The sequence below is a fragment of the Prenolepis imparis genome, unplaced genomic scaffold (genome assembly GCF_030444845.1).
Source record: "Prenolepis imparis isolate NDT839.2.m4 unplaced genomic scaffold, iyPreImpa1.0 SCAF_13, whole genome shotgun sequence".
Taxonomy (NCBI): domain Eukaryota; kingdom Metazoa; phylum Arthropoda; class Insecta; order Hymenoptera; family Formicidae; genus Prenolepis; species Prenolepis imparis.
The window spans coordinates 12,060,402-12,080,931 of NW_028141171.1; the positions used below are offsets into that span (position 1 = coordinate 12,060,402).

At 37.7% G+C, this 20,530-nt stretch overlaps 1 protein-coding gene across 5 annotated transcripts in view; it reads left to right on the forward strand.

Annotated features, from left to right (window-relative positions):
* The window catches only part of LOC145944374 (EGFR adapter protein), a 60,137-nt gene extending 40,307 nt beyond the window's left edge, over nucleotides 1-19,830 (forward strand). For 4 of the 5 annotated variants that reach the window (XM_083052658.1, XM_083052659.1, XM_083052660.1 and 1 more), the window contains 7 exons: nucleotides 276-422; nucleotides 13,424-13,570; nucleotides 14,758-14,940; nucleotides 15,311-15,744; nucleotides 15,857-16,075; nucleotides 16,357-16,528; nucleotides 17,774-19,830. In XM_083052658.1, the coding sequence (XP_082908784.1) occupies nucleotides 276-422; nucleotides 13,424-13,570; nucleotides 14,758-14,940; nucleotides 15,311-15,744; nucleotides 15,857-16,075; nucleotides 16,357-16,528; nucleotides 17,774-17,983 (1,512 nt within the window). In that variant the 3' untranslated portion in view covers nucleotides 17,984-19,830. Of the gene's footprint in view, nucleotides 1-275; nucleotides 423-2,793; nucleotides 4,528-13,423; nucleotides 13,571-14,757; nucleotides 14,941-15,310; nucleotides 15,745-15,856; nucleotides 16,076-16,356; nucleotides 16,529-17,773 lie in introns of those variants that run through there. The other variant, XM_083052661.1, reaches the window with a different exon arrangement.
* The last annotated feature ends 700 nt before the right edge of the window (nucleotides 19,831-20,530 follow it).

The following is a 20,530-nucleotide window of genomic DNA, read 5'->3' on the forward strand; positions in this document are numbered from 1 at the left end:
AAATTGTTGAAATAAATTTTTTTATTTTTACGCTAACATGCATTTTAATTAAAATTAATTCGAAATATCAAACATTAAAATATAATAAAAAATAGTAAATATAGTGATATTATTAATTACAGATTTTATTTGCGAAATTCTCATTTTTATTAGTACATATATATATATATTTGTTATATAGTAATCGCCGTGTTAATTAAATTAAATCTACATCTAGACTGCGTCTTAAAATGTTCTTAGACGCAACTGAAAATTATCCTTTCCTTCTGTTGCAGTGCGTGCAAATGGCGCACGCGTTAAGACGCATCTCTTATGCGACTTGTGAGCCGCAGCACGCCCAATTCAGCTTTTTGGCACGAGAACCCAGAGCGCACTTTAGTCTACAGTACTGTCACTCCTTCATCACCGAGTCTGCAGAACAGGTGAGTAATAAATAAATAACAAATAAATTTGGATGCACACAATACGTAATGTCACTGTCACATCAACGTAACATCAAATATTCTTATATAAAATCTGAAATAAAGCAATACACATTGATCGTCGCAGAACCAGATTGTCGCTGATATTAAAAACTCATTAAAAAATTTGGTATTACATTGACACGATGGCAATGTTATATGTATAATGTACATCTAGCTTTAGAAATAACTTTTTCTTTCCATTTCTTTCTCCTGCAATGTATAATATAAAATATGATACTGAGGAGAACTGCAATAATTGAAAACTACATTCAAGAAATTATAATAAAGATTCAGTAATATAAATATAAATCCGTTTATATAAAGCACAAAATAAAAGATATAATAATCGATCTTAAACAATTTTAAATGTCTATAAATATAATGAGAAAATATATATTAACGCAGATGTATGGTATAAACAGAAATATATAGCAGTATAGTTTTTTTAAAATTATTATAAGAATATTTTAAATAATCGGGTTAATATAAATCGCCGAAAATAAGCCGGAATTTAGTTCAAGATACTGTACGTGACAAGTTGCCCCTTATAGTGGACAACCGCACGTGTCTCAAGTGGAAACTAGAAATTGTCTCGACGTTTAAAGCCGATGGATCATTCACTTTATTCTCGACAACTCTCAGGGCATTTAGGATCAAGCCATGTTGTCAAGGAAACATTTAAAATTACTAGTTTACACAAGAATCAGATTATATTTTATATAACTCGAAATCTTTTTAAATAAAATCAAATCCTTAATTCGAATCTATCTTAATGATATAATTTTGATAAAAAAATAAAAAAAACAATTAATTATTATAAAAAGATAAGTTTCCCTTGATTGGTTTATTTGCGCATAATCGTAAATACTTTCATTTACTTTTGTTTCAACTTAACAATGCGATCGCGAAACTTTGTTATTACATGTCACCATGGCTTTCTCGAAAATCGTAATAGCTAGGTGTAAAGTATCCGTGAAAAGAGCGTGCCTCTATACTGAAAATACACGAAAAATATCGTCAGACGTCGATATATATCGACGACTACCGAATCCCAAGATCTAAAAGCCTCTTCCTGTTGTCTGGAAGATAACATCGCTCGAGGCTTCCGAAGTCCATCGGCGATATCAGAAAGGATAGAACACCGTAAGTTGGTAGAGGGTCTTAGCGGGTTGAGAATAGTAGACTTTGCACTTGAAACTTTGCACTCCACCATTGCCTTGACATTTAGTCAACCCTAATGGCGCACTCTTCGGATTAAACTTTAAATACCTTCCGCTGAATTAAGAATGTCATCGTGCCTAAAGGTCTCGGATCAAGTAAGCTTACTCGGATAGCATGGAAGAAGATTGAGAGAATAGGTAGAAAATGAGAAGTCTCAGCGATATTTTTTTTGCTCGTTGCGCAGCGGTTGATACCACCACTTCAATTTCCATGCAATTTCTATAATCTTTATCAAATAATTTGTTTATATATGGATTCAAAATGGAAAAATATAAAAGTTTGAACTTGTTAATTCTTTCTTTAAAAAAATGATGAATTTCTTTCCATGTTATCTTTTTATGATTTACTTGTATCGAAAAACGCTGGATTCAGTAATTGATTGATGTCTGACCATATGATTGATATTTCGTGCAGTCTTACGAAAATTTTTAAAAAGACGTTTCCGATTCCTTTCTTTACACTGACCTTGAAAAGTATCGTAAAACATATTTTAAAACAGGTATAGGTAGCTATAGCACAGACATTTCAAAGAAGATAGTATCTAATAGTATCTTATGCTGGAGTACACAGATGCTCGCTGCAAGAAATAGACGCAGGTATATAAGGTATTCCGAAACGTACTTGGAACGTATAAGAAAAAGGTGCTTACATCTAGGTACTTTACATCACCAGACACATACGGCACAAGTCCGGGAGTCGAAGTTCGCGATCGAGCGGCGCGTCATGTCGCGCTGACGGCAGGTCAAAGAACGCGAATAGCAAACTCACGCGCTACATGCGGCGCTGGGCTCTCCCAAGTGGCGTTCTCAGTCGGAGCGGAGTAAAAAGAAGCCGACGTTGAAAAGATTGCGAGAGGGACAGAGAGAAAGAGAGAGAAAGAAAGCGATGGCTAGAATGAAAAAGACGGACCGAAAAAGATAGAAAAAGAGAGATCGAGGGAAAGAGAGAGAACGGGGACACGTGGTATTCAACAGCTGCCGTTGAACGTGTTCAATGCCGCGGTTGAAGCAAGAAAGCGGTCGCTCGCAACGCTCGGCTTCTCGTAGAATGCGGTGGGGATGGAACAGTGTGGGCCGGTCGGAGCGGCTCGCTTCGTGTTCCTCATGGTCTTCAGTCTCTCTCTATACGTACCGAGAGGTATGTTGCCAACGTCGGTTAAGCACTGTAATACCCGGACTTACGTATTCTGACCGTTCGAGAGGCAACGGCACCTGGACTGTCAATGTGCGTCGGACGAGCGTTGAATGGACAGAGAGAAGAGAGCGAGATATCCGCCGACGAAGCTCATCCGGTGGGTTCTCCAATTGACAACGAGAAAGGATACGCGTGGACCAAAGTATACGCTCTTTAAACTGTCGAATTGAACGAATGGTTTGCCGCCTTGGCAAGTTACCGCTCTTCCGCGATGGTACAGGCTTGACTGGCGAAACAAGAGGCTGTGACATTAAAATTCGCCGTATAAACCATATATATATATGTACAGTTGCAAATCGGAGTATTCTGTAAAAATATAATTAAATTGAAAGAAAAAGAAACGGCGAAAAACATTAATTATCGTCACGGATTAGCGAAAATCATTCAAACCATAGCTCTTCTGGCGATGTCGCACAGTATTTCAAAGTGCAAGCAATTACGAGGAAATTATGTGTACGAATGTGCTCGGGTGCGATCCTAATGTCGGTAATGGAAATCATTCTGTATCAAGATCCATCGGAAAACGCAGTGCAAAAGAATATATGGCGACTACATATATAGTTGACAGGCGATGAGTAAGAAGCGGTGAAGCAACTCTGTACTCGTTAACCGGTTTCCGCGGGTCGGCATGCAGAGCGACACGTAGAGAAGACTATACGCCATCGAGTGGAACTCTCCATCCTTCATGCATGTGCCACACGTACAGCTCGCGATAGAACTGGTCCCGCCGATTCATGACGTCGCCATCATCATCTGCTAATAATATCCGCGTATGTCGCGGGCGACTCGACTACTGCGAAAAATCCCCGAGAGAAATAAGAATTCGATGACAAGGTCTCGAAAACTTTCCCGAATGTATGTACCTTCGATGCTGCGCTATCGTATTTGCATTATGATACATATCAGCATCTCCAATCGCATTAACTATACAAGGAGATTTCTCTCTCGAATGGTGCTCATCTGCATGCTGCTATGAAATGTAAACTGGATTTTCGTTTGGATTTCAAGAGGCGCTTGGTCTGCGAAAGACGCCGAAACTTCGTCGTAGGAATATTTCCTCAGAGAAAGGCGTTGGATGTAGTAAATACTTTAACGTGTCGACACATGCCGGCATGTCGGTACATGCGCTTTGGTGCATTAGAAAGTGCGCTGCATGGTGTCGTGGAAATGTGATCAGAAATGTGTGGAATATCAATGTTAGAAGTGCGAATTACCGACATGAATCGGTGTGCTTTTTCGGATGACGTAATACCGAATTATTGCTTCATTATTAAATTTAGGTAAAAGTCAATCGCGCGTCATTGAAACATCTTCTTCGGAGAGAAAGTATCTCTTTATCGGGACTTAAGAATAGCAATATACGCGAAGACGAGCGATACATATATATTCTCACAGAAGGACGAGCAAGTACAACGGTCACTGTGGCATGAGGAGGCTTGCACGCAGGCGCAATATCCTGACCGCATTCTCTGCGATTATGGGACGCCTTGGTAAAGGCTCGCAGAGCTCAACGAGGCCCATTTTCAGGGTGCATTATCGCAAACTCGTAGACGAATACTCGCAGCAGGAACAATTGAGGTTCATGCCTGCACTACCTGACTACATGTCGTATTGCTGTTGTCGATGTGGTCACACACAAGAGCTCAAAGTAAGTTTTCGCGAAAAGTTTAATACCTCGAAAGTTTAATCAACTGAAATCTCGATTAATCTTCAAATTCATCTCACATGCAATGTGGACACAATGTAAATTATTAGCTCGATCGTTTTTGATATTTTCCATTTTGCGCTTGCGTTTTCCTCTTGCCTCGAAGAAATTGAAATATTTGAATAAATATTTATTCTTCGTTGTCATTATCCGTCAAAGTAGGAGAAATGAGACAGTTTCCCAGAATAGCAGTAAATGCAAGTTTTAAGTGATTCGATATACATAATAAAACGATTTCTGGATCCTGGCAGTCTTCTAGACTTTGCGGCTTGGCTTATGGTTTACCTCGCGATATTAACGGAGCGCGATTAGGTCGTGGTACCGCAACATGACCCCAGAGACATGATTGGTGCAGCGGTCACGAAAAAAAAAAAATGAAAAAAATGGTCTCCTCTATTGTTTCATGCGCATGAAACATGATTATGAGCAGGTAGCAAGAGCGTCGTTCTTTTTTTGCATTCCTATCGATTGAAGCTGCGCTCATCTATGTATATCTTCCAGTTATTCAATCTTCTATCGCATCTATTTTCATTCATTTGTCGATACATATCAAAGTTATTCAATTTGTCAATATATGCGTGCATCTATATCTTTTTCGACGTTTGGGAAAGATCGACCCATGTCTGATAGTCACATTTCAAGATCTGCTAAAAGAGAATCGTCGCGTCTGTAGATTGCATACTGGAGTCTGAGAGAATGAGAGAGAGAGAAAGCCTAAGCCAGGTAATACTACTATCGTGCCAGAAAGAAAAAGAGCTAACGAGAGAAGGGAGAGCGAAGGGGGATAAGCCGTGGGATCGGACGAACGCATTCCTCGGCTTCATATAGCTGCCTGTAGCGCAAGATGCTTCGCTTGTTGCCTCTTTACCGATGGAATACCTGTATGCATTGATATTTTAGCACAATTATATATAAATCTGTCGTTATATATTCTTACCAAGCTTTATCTGCATCGCAAGCATTTAGAAAAGTTAATATTAAAAAAGAAATAGAAACCCGCATTATATAATAATATAGTATAATTCGCTCAACAATTATTTGTTACTCTCCCGTGATTCTGGCTACTATAATATATACATCAATATCTATCAAATGATCTCGTATTGTTACCGAACCGATTCAAGCGAAAATCGCTTTAGAAAGCGACTTTTGACAACCGTCATCCTTCCGTGGGTACCTCTTGAATCGACAATAGAAAACCATAATTCGTGTCGACCTTCCGCGCGGACAAAGATCGAAGTCCTTTGCAGCGAGATTTACAAAACGCCGTTTGAATTTCACGAGTTTTCAATGATCTCTCGTGTGAGTTCACTATTCGTGAAATCCAGGTGAATCCACGCAAAACTCGCTCCCCTAAATTCTCGTCTTTAGCGCAGCTGATGCATTCGAGATGCATTCGGAGACATTTCCACTGAAAAAAAAAAGAGAAAAAAAGAATCGGAGAGAAAACGAGCCATTTACCACGTTGCGCAAACGTTATGAAATTTCTCTCGACTATCATCAATAGAACATCTCGCACAAAAGGTGACCCATTACCGCGTCGAGATATCTCTCGTAGAAACTTCAGGTACAATATACTCTCGACTTAGGCATACATTATACCTAGTAGCTTCTCAATAGCACATTAGTTCCCTGTTGAAGGACTTTGTAATGGCTCAGTCATTAATTTTTCGTACCATTCACATCGGCTACTTTCTTCCGGTTTTGTCAATGTAACGACCCCGAACAGATGTGAGATTTCACATATTGAATAATAAATCTCGTTTATTTATTACTGCGAAACAACAATCATTTTTTCTCGTAAAATCTGCCAATCGAATTGAACAAGTGACGCAATGACTTTGAAATATGCAGGACGCGCAAACGTTGCAAATTTGTTATCAGAGACTACATTTCTCACGTCATGTGAATGTGCAGTTTTGTGCGCAGTACCTATTATCGCGCAGAAGCGGCAGTCACGGAAAATCTATAATAGCAGCGATTTTTTCTACAAGTGCTCGACATATGCGGCCGCTTGTACGCAATTTATAATTTGAAATTTCTACGGTAATTCCATCAGGCAAGAAACACCAACCGTAAAATGCCATTTTGCAATGACTAAGCATGCTTCCTACCAAGAATGACATCGCGAGATGTAATGTTCATGCGTCGTGTCTCGAATCGAGCGCATTGAATGCATCGAATGCATCGTCCCCCTCGCATTGGACGCACATGTCAAATACTTTTAACGTCGACTGTGCTTGTTCCCTTTACATATATAGGATATACTATGCTTTATCACTTTATTCGACTCTGCTTCCGATTTTACCTTTTATTTTACTGTCGACTAGAATAAGTCGATAAGAATATAGTCATGGAATTTATTTACATGGAAATACAAGGAAATGCTGCATGTATCTCTTTGACGTGTAATTGAATAAAATCAATTCTCTGATGCTTTTTAATTATAGTATTCTTTATTTTATCTCTTCTGTTTTATTTGTATAATAATATATATAATTCAATTGACTCTTGCATTCTGATATATTTTGATTATATCTCTTTGATTTGTATAATAATATATATAATTAAATTGGTTCTTGCATATTTACATTTTTCAACTGCTTATTAATATTTATTAATGTTTTACTAATATTATGAACTCATTATCTTTGAGCAATTTTGCAAACAATATATTTGTATTATTTAAATTTTAAATCATCTTTAATAATAATTGCATAAAGATTAAGTGCGTTAACATCTTTCAAGAAAAGAATACGATAAAAATATTAAGGCAGTAAATGATAAGAGAGAATGTTGTAGAAAAGATAATCCATCGATAGAAAGTGTACATTCGTAATAAGAGAATCGATATCAATATACGTTTTGCATCCTTCGATGACATGCCAATATCTTGTAGCATTCTCAATAGGTAATAGAAGCTGATTGATTTACACAACATGTGGAATACACGGATTACTCCATAGTCAAGTCCATACTGTATAATGCTTATTGCAGATTAATACAATGTGTAATGACTTAATCGATTCAAGCCTAATCCGACCATGAAATTAGCATTATGTATATCTGTCGTATAATAACCAACATTTCCAATATAATTTCCAACCGAGAGAAACACGAGGCTGCATAATTTTAATGCAATTGAAAAGAAAGAGCAAACATTTCAATGCGAAATATTTTCTGTTCTTATGTCAATGCCTAACTATGGTTAAGAGATATATTTATAGATGAAATAATGCTAATAAAACTATTTCAATTATCTCTTTATTTCGCAAACATTATTGTTTTGCAAAATTAATCTCTACGATATGGATTAATTTTTGATGATTGCGTGTTAGGAATCTGATGACTCTGTGCTAGAAAATAGTGAGTAATTCTCGAAACATATACCACCCTCCGTTTGCATTTGGACCATTTAATCGCTATTAGAATCGCGCACTCGATAAGAAAGAAATTCGGGCGGCGGAGAAATTTGAAACGAAGTGATCCTCTTCGCGTTGTATGCATTCTCGAGGGTGCATTTCTGGGGGCACCGAAATAGGTTTAATGACGAGACTCGAGGGTACAGTAGCAAACTGTATGGGTCACAAAGTGGGCGTATTGTCCTGCGATGATGCACGATTCACACATCACTACGTCTTTAAGTTTACCGCTCATTGTCGAGGACCCCCATATACGATAAGCCATTTAACCACGAGAGTAGAGTTAATCAAAGCTACGTCGTTAATTTAAATCGCTCTCGCGACTAGGTATATAGTTACACGCTAATAATCCTTTTAATGAATGTATTTCTTACATTACTACGAGCACAATTTTTCTTTTAATTTTTCAAGTTTGATCTGAGCACATTTAACAATTTCAAAACGTAAGATTCAAACGAGATGTATAATAGCATGAAAATTCAAGAGATATACTAATAAAGAAAATATAACTATTCCTTTTTTTACCAGAAAAGTTCTACTAAAATAAATTTTATGGAAAAAGGAAAATCTAAAATCGTCAATGTTGTGAAATGCAAAAAATGTGCATTAGATTGGGATACATATAAGTGTTATCAATCGGCGGAATTATTAATTAAATACATTTTAGGAAAGCGTTGGATCGATTCGAAATTTATTTGTAAAAAAAAAAAACAATTTGGCCATACGTGACGAGGACCAAAACAGTCATAATATTATTACAGTAACATTTTGGGGGGCATCATGCATCTGTCAGATATGAAACAGATGGACTTTAGCAGACTCCAGTCGTGGCGTTAATTGCTGATCAAAGAGATTGTGCAACGGTTGTTCTTCATCTGCATTTCCTCTCTCTCTCTCTATCTCTTTCTCTCTCTCTTTCTCTCTCTCTGATCGATTCATCCCTCTAACTGTTCGATCCAATCTTCGACCGATTTTACGTTACACTGAATAAAGCGCTCGCCACACGATCAAATGATAGTCCGGCTACTATCGGGATTATATAGTTTCCTCTCGAGATTTCCAGTTCGCTCGCAGAGTCCAAAAAGCACTATCGTCGAAATTATCATTATTAATTAATGCTCTCTATCTCTTTTCGTAGCCAACTGTTCGTATGATAATTTCTTTTCATATACATATGATCGAGTCTTGGCATTCACGGACATAATCAAAGAAAGATAAATGACGAAATTTGCTGCATTTTCATCATTTTGCGAATGTATACTTTTTTTCGGAAAATATGAAAGTGTTTTTTTCTCTGAATTTATTTTAATTCAATTTACGGGATAAATTTTGACATTGACGAATAACTTGTGTAATCGTGACGAACGTCGTAAAGATTATTTTATTAATGGCGTATACACGAGTCAGATCGTATCGATATGATGGCATATGTAACGGTGAAATTTGAGAGATATCGAATATTTGACATTTGAAACTGCTGTACCTGTCCTGTCATGAGCAAGAGTCCGTGATGCCGAGAAAGAAGTTTTAAATTTAAACTTTGAGGTTTATCTTGAACACGCGGATTCCATTTCTTTTTACAGACACAGCTAAAATTTATTTTATTAATTTTAATTGATATTTATGGAAATGGCGCAACTGAATTGCGTAGGATTTGATTCGATCTAGACATCCTCGGCGACCGCAAACCCGAGGTAGCGAGCAGGCAGACGAAACACGACCAAAGGTCACGAACGAATCGAATAAAAGAAGTGTAACGATAGAAAGAAAGACAAGGAAATTAGGGTTCGTTAAAGTGGAAGGACGCGAAAGAGAGCGTAGTTACGCTATCGCCATCGATGATGACGATGGTGTTGCACTGGTGAAAAAAGCGATGGTACTGTGATGTGGTCGTCGGTGCAATGCAATAACGACGCTCTCGGAGAGAATGTTCTCTTATTGTGTGCTCCGTATTCCAGAGAACTTTTCCTCTCCAGCCATTTATCCGAGCGTCGCGTCGTCGAGGTAAACCAGAAACCGAAGTGAGGGAAATTCAGAAGTGTGACGAGGGCCATCCCTACCTCGAACGCCATTATTGCGAGTATACCGGCTTGTACCACGGCCGATGGTAGTGGTAGACCGGGTATACGGGACGGGAAATCTAGAGGAGCTGGAGATATGGCCGTGACCGCGTGGAATGTCTGGAATGTAGCCCGTCACGCTGCACCAGCGCAAAGCCACCGCGCGATCCATCGCCCTTTCGGTCCTCTTTCCATTCGATTCTGCCGTGTACCTCGTCGTTTTTTGCCAAAAAGACCACCAGCGTGAACAGTGAATCAAGGTGAAGAAGACTGAATAGTTCTCCAAAAAACGCAATTTTTCCTTTTTAAATTCTCTTTTAGATTCTTTTCAATCGATTCTTCTCACATCTCATCTCGAATTGTCAATTTGAAACGTTGCTGAGGATATTGCTTAGGCAATACACCGGTGTGATCGCTGTTGATCGATCAAACAGATTTGAATTCAAACGTGGTGAAGAGGGTCAGTGCCTGCTCGAGTCAATGTCCAGGACAGGGTAGAGCGGAGAGGAAGAAGGAAGAGTCGCCAGTGATGATTTCATCGCGCTTAAATTCCACCTCGGGGCGGGAATCTCAGGGCCGTATTTTCGATTGTCAGCCAGAGGGGTCGAAATCGAAGGATCCAGGCATGAATCTGCACAGATTCCACCCACAAGAACGATAAATTCTCCCTTATATGACGCGCTACGACATGTCTTTTAGTCTATTGCGAGCAAGTAAGCTCTCTTGTCGGAACGTTTTCTTCTTCACGTTTCCGTAAAGTATGGTGTTGATGGAAGGAAATGCGCGCGCGTTTCTTCCGTTCATAAATTAGTTTCCGGCTTTTCTCACACTGTAAAGTATGGCTAAGTCTCACTACATCGTTGATGATATCTACTATTTAGTATATTGGCACATTCGACAAAAATAATTAGAATTAATGAAAAAAATTATATAAGAGCTACTCTACATATGTGTGAATCTTTTAATTATAATTAAAAATATTTATTAATATAATTTAAGGTAATATTATTAGTGGTCTTACTTTCACAAAAACCATTGTTCATGTTCATGTTTTTAAATATAAATTAAAGATTTATCACATCCATCTTCAAGCTAAAACTCTATGTACCTACATTTCATGATATACAGCAATGAGAGTATAACTAACTTTGTAGTATAACTAAATGACGATTTATATAGGTGTACCTAAAACGATGGCGGAGGAGAGTGCTCGGGTATGACTTGGCGAATTACGGAACGGTCGTGCGGCCGGTCCGCAATTATAGCTCAAGTCATTGCCTTGCTTCGCGTGCAAACGTAATTGAAATATCTTGTTCCTAGTGGAATCATTCGACCTGACCTCAAACCGCAAACCGTAAAATTATTCGGGCGAGCCGGCGTCGCTGCGCGTTTCAATCTAAAAGCTCGCCTCGCCATTGTCTCGCACGAGAACGTATCATTAAAACGCATTACTCCCTACGTTACGTAATCCCTTTCGCTCCGTTTTTTCCACATACCAAATGGCCAGTTTTAAACGGTCGAACTATCTTTGTCAAACATTTTTTTATAATAGTGTGCGTAAACTTGCAAATCAATACAGCATCGGAAAATACACAGCGTCAGCACGTTCGGCTTTACAATTCTATCTTCCGTTTGCATTTTTATCGCTCGCGAGCTGATTCCGTCTGCGAGAAATGTATTTCTCACCCATGTGGTGCGAAGCCGAGGATTTGCAAGGATTTCCGAACCGCTTGCAACAATGTCCTAACAATGTCACAGAGATAGGTACATAGGCACAGGTATACTACATAGACGAAGAATGCAAGCTAGAATTCGAGATATACGTACTCGACGATGCGAAACGATCGAATACCTCCCTCGCGACGAAGAAAGGAAAAGTTACAGACGCAAGAGACTCTGTTAATCCGCTGCTCTCGTTTTCTATGCACCCGCACAATGCGTGCTCTTAGACCCTCGTCGGTCGACCATGCGTATGCATGCATTAATACCCATCGCGTTGAGCTTTTACGTGAGTTTTTGAAAAAGAGAGATAGCATTCGATCGGACGCACTAGTGCGCATTGGTGCACATTAAACACGCTGTCGTATATAAATTTACAATAACATAATTAATACAGTAAGATAATTAATACTACAAATTATTATTATTGTTATTTGATACGAATATAACGATTATAATAACTCGTAGAATTAATTATCTTACTGTTTTAATTATTTATACTATTGTAAACTATACAATCTCTTTTTTAATTTGCACAGTGCAGCGCATTAGTGCAGCCAACTGAATTCGCTAAAAGATAGCACGAATTTTTTTCCATTTCTGATTCTGCGCGTGCGCTCCTCTATATATATATATATATATATATATATATATATTCGCACGATTCATCTGTATCTCGATCGGGCGTAAATACTAGACATATGCACCCAGGAGCTTTCTAAGCACATATACGAGCGAGACTGAGCTAGCGGCTCTCCGCAAGTGCTTTTACATATTCAGACTCCGCGTTTGCGCTGCGGCGTCTGCTTGGACCGCTCGTTTCTCATTTATTTCACTGGTGAATCCGAAAAAAATCTAATTGGCTCGATATTAGAACGTAAATAATATTTTTATATAGCGTATTTTATACATTTATCTAATAATCCTTTATTTAATAATATTGCTCTCGGGCAAGATCATTTTCTTGTGTACGAATGTGCGTGTTTGCATCGCCTTTGATATTTGGCCATATTATAATTTCAACAGTCAGTTTGTGATTTTTAATTAAAAAGCTAGCATTTAGAAGTCTCATTTACACAAAGCACATATATTTGTCAACAAAAAATTAAGAATATATTTTAAACGGTTCTAATAAAAATTTAATCACAACGTGATATATATAAAAACAACTCAGCTCTATTTCTATCAAGTAAAAATTCACAAAGTGCTTTATTTAATTGAATTATCTGAGAGTAGTTCTTAAGATAGTTTTACTGCTTAAAAATTATTTTAATTATTCACAAAAGGCTCCGCTAATGATAATTCACAAGAGCAATAAAGAAAAGACAATTGGAGCAGTACATGGCGCAAATAAATTTATTATAAATCAACAATACTAATCGAAATATAAAGGCGAACGTTTTGATCCCTTTTTTGGACCTTTATCAGCTCATTAATGAAATAATAATTATATATAATTAATAATTATAAAAAAATTAATAAATTAAATTTACGTGGACTAAGCTTATTGCGCGGAGAATCAGCAAGAGTTTTTGCGGACATTTCTTAAAATTAAATAAAAAATACGTAAATTCGCAATTTTTGGGGATATTATGGCAAATTTATGTTAAAGCTCGAGTTTTTTTCTTCTATTTGCAGGCGGAGGAGCTGAACACCATCGTTGGCAATGCTTTCCGCATGGCGTACGTGGCGCAGCTTCAACACCAACCGATCCTCCAAGATGTAATCTCATCGCGATCGACGCCATCTTATCGCAAAGACAAACAGGAGCATCGAACGTCGTGGGTGTGTTTTAAACATATCATAACACAATAAAATAAATAACTGATCGCTCTTGCGTGTGAATAATGGAAAATATAAATTATAAGACTTGAAAAAATGTTTAGTAGCACGTCAATGGCTAATAAGGAAGTGCTAATGAAAGTAAAGCTTAAAGTGCTAATGAAGTAATTTGTTTCTGTCGTCGTCGACTAGCAAATTAGTTAAGTTAAACTTTGCAAGCTCAACTTTACAAGCTAGTAGTATCGTGCCATCTGCCAGTCTTCTCACAAAAGCACTGTGGATTGCAATTAAATAGTTTTAGCAATTAGCGGACAGTTCTCAGATCTCTCTTCTTAAAGATTCTGCTTACCGAGTTATATCGTAGCGCAACGTTTGCTGTACAAATAAAAGAGCGTATATAAAAAATGTAATGCAGAAAGTATCGTCTCAATTTTTCTGAAAATTGAATAAACACCGTATAATGTTATAGCGCAATCGCAATAACTTTTAGTTCAAAGGCTCGACTACACAAAATAAATCAAAATCATTAAAATTTTGTGTATTCGAATCTTATTAATAAATTTTTTCCATGGTAACGCGCAAACACGAGATATTCCAGAAGGTATTAGAATAGATACTGCAATATGCTGGTACTGGGATATATAGCAGAGAGAGAAAAGACGGCTGGAACACAGCTTCGCGGAAGAGCTTCTTAAATATCCAAGCGCGAGTCGAAAGAGACAACGACGACAACTGTATCCTCTCTCGACGTGGTCTCACGAGACCCACCGACTCCAGTAGTAGGTGTCCCGTTTACGGGCCGCGTTAATTATAAATTCGACCCGAGTCTCTCGCTTACCGTCTCGCGTCGCGTCGCGTTTCCAAGTAAATGGTCAGTCCGTCATGGTCCGCCCGGAGTAGTTTTCGCCGCAGAATCGCCCTGGGAATCGTGAGATTCCATCGAATATTCATTCAGGAATATCCAACCGTGACTGAATCGTTTAGTTTTATTTTTATATTTTTTTACAATATTGTCTAATTAATGATACTTTTGGGCTAGATCCTTGTGGACCCGTTTAAGGCAGATGACAGCACGTCGAAAGAGAATCTTTGATAAGACATTTGCGCATAAATAATCAGCAAACGGTTGCCTCTATGTTCTCTCAATGTATCTCGGAATCTAATTATAATCAACACTGTTTCGCTTGCAGAACAAATCGCTGTCCGGAGACGATACGATCGCCGCGGGCGCTTGCAGAAGTCCATCGTCGAACTCGTGGTTGAAAAGTCGGACATCGCCCACCTCCAGGATTGGAAGGGGTTCATCTGCAACGGATATGAACGTGCAGCTCGGCAGCGCCGGCTCGCCCACGCTGCGACTTTCTGGCGTAAAGGTGAATTCATACAAGTAATAACAACAAACTCCGCCACGACCTGCCCTATTACATTCGAATGCGAAAATTAATTTTAGTTCGTCTAGCAGCAGTTTACCAGTAAACTAACTTTAAACCGCAAAGTTTTATATATTGCCAACCAAACTATACATGTATATATAACATACGTTTCTTTTAATTAATTCCATTTCTCATCCATTTTGTGGATGCAAGACACGTATGAATGCATGGCAAACGTAAAAAGAAGAACATAAATCGAATAGCGTTAATTAAAAAAATTACCAGACTGATTAAATGGACAAATGATCGATACCTTTAATTCTCTCGCTCGCTAATGCTCGCGTTTCAAGAACAATTCGAATAATTCCAGGCGCCGAACACGATCCCAGGTCTGCGACCATCGTTCACGAACGTTCTCGGACCCATAACAAACGAGGACGGGCCAAAGAGCATATCCCAGCAGAGCACGCCGAGCAGCGATGAGAGCAACTCACCGACCGAGTTAAACTCGTACAAGAGGCTAACGGACAAGCCGCCGCTGATAAAGCGGCTGGCGATGGGTTTGACAGGTGGACGCGACGTTCTTGGGCTGAACAGTGAGGATGACAGCTGCCCGCTCGTCAGCGGTAGCAGCACGCCAACCAGCCCATCGAACAGGCCCCATTCCGGGGGCTACATAAACGAGGCGATCATCGACTCGGAGGGTACGAGGCCGTCCTACAACAAGATACCACCGTCCGAAAGCCTCGATAACACCATCAACGCGTCCATCACCGCGAAGAACTTCAACATCGAGAACAACAGGTGAGGCAGCCGAATCCTGTTTCTCCTCTTCTGCCTCTCCCATCTCCAAAACCAGTGAAGTAATCGCGAACGTACGACTTGCGTGAATGGCAGCTCTTTCATCTTTTTTTAGGATAGGACACAATTGCCCCGATTCGGGTACAGAGGCGGAATTCAAGTCAAAAAGAAGATCGCAAATTAGCACGTCGAGTAGCTCGGTACCCGCTGACGGAAGCACTCATGGCTCCACGCCAACCCCGCCGCCTTTACCCGAGAGAACAGACAGTCTGAATAATCGAAACGAGGAGGCCGAGCTACGCAAGGCGCCCTGGTTCCAAGCTGGAATACCCAGGTTGGTCCGCGCGAGTCATTACTACATATCGGACTAACGGAGTAACACACACTCACGCTTCTCAGTGCGTTAAAATAGCAACGTCGCCTCTAGCTAATTTTAAATATTCGTCGAATGATTCAAGTTTCAATAGCGTAACTTACTCTGTAACTATTTGTAATTTATTGTTAGACGAATCCTATACGTCAATGACATAAGCAAATCCGATTGTTTTCTCGTAAAAAAGAAAAGATAAAAATTTCCGCTTATTTATCATTAACACGACACGACCGTGATTTTAGAGAGATAACGCTGGAGGTATTGAGCCAAGAGCCGGAAGGAGCGTTCATGGTGCGAGAGAGTACCAGTAAGCCCGGATGTTACGCCCTCTCCCTCCGTGTGCCCCGTGAATTCCAGCCGAGCGGAATAGCCCATTATCTCATAATGCGTACAAACAAAGGATACAAAATCAAAGTAAGTTTCTTCTCGATACCCACGTATAAAGGATAGCAAAGAGTCTTGCGAGATTCTTGCGCGAGCTTGCAAGAGTCAAAGTAAATCTTCCTTCGGCCAAAAGCATCCTGCAAAGTAAAACCTGAAATATTCGCATAGATTAACTTGATTAACATATCTTTCCGAGAACAACAGCCGCTGTTTGTTTCAACAGCCTCGTGTAATGCATATCCGTATTAATTTCTTTATTACATAGAGAAAGTGTCTTTACGTTGCGCACAGTTAAACATTGGCTACGCGAAAATAGAATCCTTTTTAAAACACGCTTAGAATATTATCTATTAGGATAATATCTAAGACTGGAAGACCACAGGAGAATCCTTTCGCATATTCGCGGAGTTAATATTGAAATAAGCTATGCTACGAGGGGTGCTAATGCGCGAAGCTTTTAGTAGCCAGACATTTATACGATAGCATACTGCTGTAAAGCTACTAATACATTCGGATATTTAAATGGTCGAACTTCTCCCTCACGTGTAGGATAGATTAAATGAGTCCGCAGACTTTGATAATCTCCGAAACCAGTATAAATGAGTTTTGTTAGATGTGCCGTGTGGGTGCCGTAGGGAAATCAAAACTCCGCTCTCCCTTTTCCTCTCTCTGTCTCTTTCTCTCTCTTTCCCTCTCCGTATAGTAGCACGGAATTGCATCGCGGTAACAGCGCAGCACCAGATCCGAATGAATGCCGTACGCGATAATTTTGATACACAAAGCTCGCGTCTCAACACACATGTGTAACACACGTGTGTAATACATTTAATACCGCCTCGTTATGTATGACGCTGCGTTACATGCGCGTATCGCTACACGCCTGAAAATGCGAGAAAAGATCCAAATTAATATCACATTTCATTTTGTCCCAACAATGTATTACAATAATGCATTGTAACATGATAATACGCGTATGATAAATTAAGCAACATAATATAGTATAGTAAATATAATAATAATAATAATAAACTCTCTAATTATATGTATATCAAAAACACATATAGAAAGAGGATCCCTTCTCTTTATTATTTCGAAGAAAATTGTAGATCTTGCTTTGATATCAATATATATTTTAACAATAGTTACGAGAAAATAAAAATATTAGAAACGAAATAAGAAAATTTCGAATTAATTGGTTCTCGAATTGGTATCGTCGCAATATATCACGAGGAACGAGAAATGTGATAATCTCTATAATAATTTCATATGTTTCAGGGCTTCACAAAGGAGTTTACGACGCTGACCGCGCTAATAACTCACCATTCGGTCATGCCAGAATTATTGCCATGCCCGTTGTCGCTAAGCCGATATAATCCGAGCTTCGTCAAGACTGATTCCAGCAAGGATTTCGCGGACATCGATTCAGATCCTGATTACAATACTCTGGCGGATTTTCGCAAAATGATGGCCGATCTAAATGTTTAGAACGAACCGTCGAAAATAATAATTTGGAATATTTATGCTCTTTTTTTTTCTTTTTTTACGAAAATGTTGTCTATCGAGTGTCGATTGAAAAGAACGTGAGATCTCCCGGAATAATCGATATTTGCAAAACACAAAGTACGTATTTAGGCGACGCTTATCAACCTATGTTCCGAAAAGACTCGCACAACCACCAGTGATACATACTCGTAAGTCATTAATAACAATAAGGAATACGTAGCGTATTAGAGATAATTTAATAACTGCTAGTGTTGTGTGGACGCGTGCGACTGTGGAATAGTAATGTCGAACAATTTTTTATATTACACGAACGCTAAGCGCGAGATATTAGTTTTAAGCTTGTTACAGCAGGTGAAACGAAACACAATTTTTCGTTTGTCGTTTGTCAAAAAAATCCTCTACGAGAATAAATTATTTTCACGAAACGGAGTATATTAGAGCGATCATATTAAGAATCATTTGCAAGTTTTTCTGTGTTAGACTGACTTTCAAAGTAAACCGAATTTTCTTATCGTTTTGATCGCTCTCGATAAATGTAGCCAGATCAAACGATTGATGATACATTATTGTTATAGAATACATCGAATAATTGAAGGAATAAATAAAAGCATCGATAAATTACGTCGAAAAAAATAATTCCAAGCTTTAAAAAAATTTAAATAAATATTACGTTAAAATATTGCGTTAAAAAAACATATTACATTGTTAAAAATATGTGAGGATTAAAAGGAGAAACGGCTATGTATGGAAAATATATTTCCCGGAAGAAAAATCGGTAACTCACAGAATGGCATATAATATTCAGATATTTTTTCATCTTTCTCACGATTGTGAAAAACTTTGTGATATCTGAAAGCGATTTAACAATTTTTATTCGACTGAAGTGATTATTTATTATTTCGTAAGATGTAGTCGAAGATAATATTGTTTTATCGTGACACAACATATAATTATATCGACTTAGTCGCATTTGAAGTTGAAAGGCCAGATATATTCCAACAAAATTGTAAAATAGCTAATCGCCTTTCCCTACATTCGATTAGACTTCATAATTAATCAAACGAAGTCTATTCTTGAGAAACTACGAAAGATACGAATAATCGTGACATTTTCTGTATATACCTCGAAGAAAAGATTTAGCCACGAGAGGAAGAGAAAGAATCGAACCGTTTAAAAGTTCGAATTTGGGAGCAAAATCAAGATATAATTGGCTCATTATCGAGTTTATACATGTCGGATTTGGATTCTTCCGTTATGATTTAGTTGCGCAATGCCGATGATATATCGAAACCGGGGACTAAAAACGAAAAACAATTTCTCCTCGGTCAATATTAAAAATAGTTTATTTTATTTAAATGTTTCAATAATTTTTTAATATGTTGTGTGAAATAAACCGATGTGTGCATGGAGCAAAAATTGTCTGCTCTTAAATTTTATTTCCTAGTCCATGCAGCAGACAGTATACAAGATATTAATAAAATATTATTTATTAATTATATAAAATAAAGATGCAATTTGAATAAAAGTAATCTTATAAAACAAGATTAAAAATATTTTCTCTTCATAAAAAAATAAAAAATATTTTTCGTTTTTAGTCCTCAATTACAATATTGATGTGTATATGTTGTTTATATGTATATATATATATGTATATTATAATTATTCTTGCTCGATATTTCTAGACATATATTTAATTAGTCAAAGAGTAGTAAAAGGCATGGAATCATGGAAAATATGATTACTAAGAACATATAGCATTTCACCGAAATTTAAATTCGACGAAATACGAAATATGATAATATATAATTTAGTTTTTCTCAATTATCCTAGTCTTGTACAGAAATTTCGCGCAGAAATTTCGAAATTAGTTACAACAATGAAAACCATGCTTATATGATTATGTGAATAATTATTCTATTCACATAATTCACACGATAATCAGATATAAATCGCATACACTTTTTGTACATAGCAAAAAAAATTTTTTTTGTTAATCGCCAAGTATCATTGATATAAATTTCTTGGCTATATAAATTATCGAAACTACATCAACAAATTTAAAAACTGCCAAAATCATATTTTTCATCAAACCAACTACATCAAATAGCGATCATCATTTCCTTTTCTAAAAAAGGCATGTCAAATATTAAATTTTTCAAAATAACGCAGTTTCGATCCTTGTACATACAAATTGACAAATAAACATGTGCATCAATAGCGTATTGATCAAATACATACATAAGTAACGCATTGTGCTGGAAGAAAGCTCAGAAAGATGCATATGATGCATTAAAATCGTATGTATGATATGTATAATAGATTTATGCGTATATGAATCCCTGTGACTTTCTACTTCTACAATGTGTGTTTGTGTAATGCTTTAACAACGCGAATTGCTAAGTCATTATAATAATGAAAGGACGAATCTCATAGAAATATATTGTATTTCTGAAAATTTATTAGAAATTTATCACGTACCAATTACATTTTTTAAGATCATATAAAAATTGTGCAAAAGGAATAGCATGT